Source organism: Poromitra crassiceps (genome assembly GCF_964638095.1).
Source record: "Poromitra crassiceps genome assembly, chromosome: 23".
Taxonomy (NCBI): domain Eukaryota; kingdom Metazoa; phylum Chordata; class Actinopteri; order Beryciformes; family Melamphaidae; genus Poromitra; species Poromitra crassiceps.
In genome coordinates this window covers 8,204,624-8,207,123 of record NC_139639.1, presented here as the reverse complement: position 1 = coordinate 8,207,123, position 2,500 = coordinate 8,204,624, and the positions used below count along the sequence as shown (strand labels likewise).

The 2,500-nt window shown below is 46.0% G+C and overlaps 1 protein-coding gene across 1 annotated transcript in view; it reads left to right on the top strand.

The window, feature by feature from the left end:
* tal1 (T-cell acute lymphocytic leukemia 1) overlaps positions 1-2,500 on the top strand; it is a 6,313-nt gene that overhangs the window by 3,427 nt on the left and 386 nt on the right. Inside the window, exon 4 of the mRNA XM_083659827.1 lies at positions 806-2,500. This exon is cut by the window's right edge and continues 386 nt beyond it. Within this exon, the coding sequence (XP_083515953.1) occupies positions 806-1,344 (539 nt within the window). The 3' untranslated portion in view covers positions 1,345-2,500. The remainder of the gene's footprint in view (positions 1-805) is intronic.

The following is a 2,500-nucleotide window of genomic DNA, read 5'->3' as shown; positions in this document are numbered from 1 at the left end:
CAAAGACCAGTTTGAGTCTATTGGGCTGTTAATAATAATAATAATAATAATAATAATAATAATAATAATCATAATCATAATCATAATAATAATCATAATATGAATAATAATATTAATAATAATAATATTAATAGTATGAATAATAATATGAATAATAATACGATCTGAGGGACCGGGAGGGCTGGTAGGGGGAGAGGTCGTCGGTGAGCTATGGGGGGTGGGGGGAGGGGGCAGTTGGTGAAGGGCTTTGTAAGTGATGATGAGGAGTTTGTAGTTGATCCGGTTGGAGACGGGAAGCCAGTGAAGTTCTTTTAAGACTCTGGGGTGATGTGGTGCCAGGGTCAGAAAGACTCTGGGGTGATGTGGTGCCAGGGTAAGAAAGACTCTGGGGTGATGTGGTGCCAGGGTAAGAAAGACTCTGGGGTGATGTGGTGCCAGGGTTTGGTGTGGGTAAGAAGTGGGGCGTCTGCGTTCTGGACCAGTTGGAGTCTGTTGATGAGGCTGACGTTGATGCCGTGGAGGAGTGAGTTAAACAGGATTCTGCCACAATGACAATTTGAGTGAGAGATGTCCTCCTCTCCTCTTGCCTCATATTCCATTTCCTTTTCCTGTCTGATTGTCTCTTTCCCTCCACCATTCTTTCCTTATAGGCCTCTGTATTAACCCCCCCCCCCCCCCCCCCCCCCCCACACACACACACGATCTCTCTGTTTCTACTCCTTTCATTCTTCTATTGCATCTCCTGCCCGTGTGTCTGCTGCTCCTGAATGTCTCCCTGTCTTTCTCTGTCCCGCCCCTCTCCCAGCTGGCCAGCCCAAGATCGTGCGTCGCATCTTCACCAACAGTCGCGAGCGATGGCGGCAGCAGAATGTGAACGGCGCCTTCGCGGATCTCCGCAAACTCATCCCCACCCACCCGCCGGACAAGAAGCTGAGCAAGAACGAGATCCTGCGCCTGGCTATGAAGTACATCAGCTTCCTGTCCAACCTGCTGGAGGACCAGGACGGAGGGAGGAACGTCGGCAGCACAACCGACGGGGAGACGGTCGGTCTGCTGGTCGGGGTCGGCCCCCACGAGGGGGGCCCCCAGGGCGGACCAGGACATCAGGACACAGTGGTGGGCTTGGCCAGGGACGATCTTCTGGAGACCATGTCGCCAGGCTCCAGCTGTGGAAGCCTGCCTGACGGCGACGGAGAGGGCAGTCCCGAGAGCTTTACGGAGGACCAGGACTCGCCGCCGGCTCCCAGGACTCTATCGGCCACACGGGGACCTGCACCGCTTCATCTCGCCACTAGGGACCTGAGGCGCAACGGACGGCCGTTAGATGGCTCCAGTCGCCGATGATGCTGACGCCAAATGATGCAGGACCGTGCCAGAAACCCCTGAGCAGGCAAAAGAACAATGAGTTGGACCGTAAGAGGTGGATACGCTCAGGACCCCATTTAGCTTTGAGTCTTCAGTGTAGACAGGAGATTCAGGTTCTACCTAGCTAAGATATTGGTGTCCGAAATGGATCGTAAGAATGTTCCTGCCTCCGATCTGAGGCGGTATAAGTGGGTACAGCTTGGTGTGATTCTGAATTTGATCCAACAAAAGACTTGTAAATGCTGCATGTCTCACGTCTTTGACTGACCTGCGGATGAGAACTGCCAATAATCCATGTTAGGAAACTCCAACTAATGGATATCATAAAAAAAACAAGCGAAAGAAGAAAAAGGAACAATCAAGAAACACTTTTACCAAAATGTTTTCATGTCAAATTTTATTTTATTTTAGACCTATAGATTCCAATGAGGCACAGCATGCCAACTTATCCTGAGGATGCTGTGAGTCGAAATCTTCCATCAATAATACAACTTGGAGATTTACTCCAATTTAATTTAAATTTAATAACACAAATAAAATGAGGCAATAAACAGATATAACTGGAGTGAGATTGATCGTACCCTTTCAGTTATGTAGTGTAAATAGCATTATTTTCCGCTACACAATGTATTGACAGTGACTGCAGTTCAAAGTAATGTGGTTAAGACGTAGCGTAGTGTGTTTGTTAACAGGTTTACTAGCAAAAGGTCTTTTAGAAGACAGGGAAGGAGAAGAAAGGAGAGAAGAGATAACAGGAACTCGAAATGTCAATCAAAGCAATTAAACTTATTACATCGAATGTGGTACCATTTTACTTCTGTTACACTTGGTGATGAGGAAAATAAATCCACCAAATAAGGCGATTTCACGGCCTGAATATTAATATTATTATTTTAATTTGCTGTGGAGGTACAGGACTTGCAGTGTTTCTTAAAGTGTACAATATATGGGTCATATGAAATCATGGATTGACTCATGCAGTACTTTTTCTATGAATGTCTATGTTTCAGTGTTTTTGTTTTGTTTTGTTTTTGATTTTGATTTGATTTTTATAACCTGTAACACAGTTGTAGTTTAGTAAGGTACACAAATAAATCCCTTCATTGCCACTTTTCACACACACACACACACACAC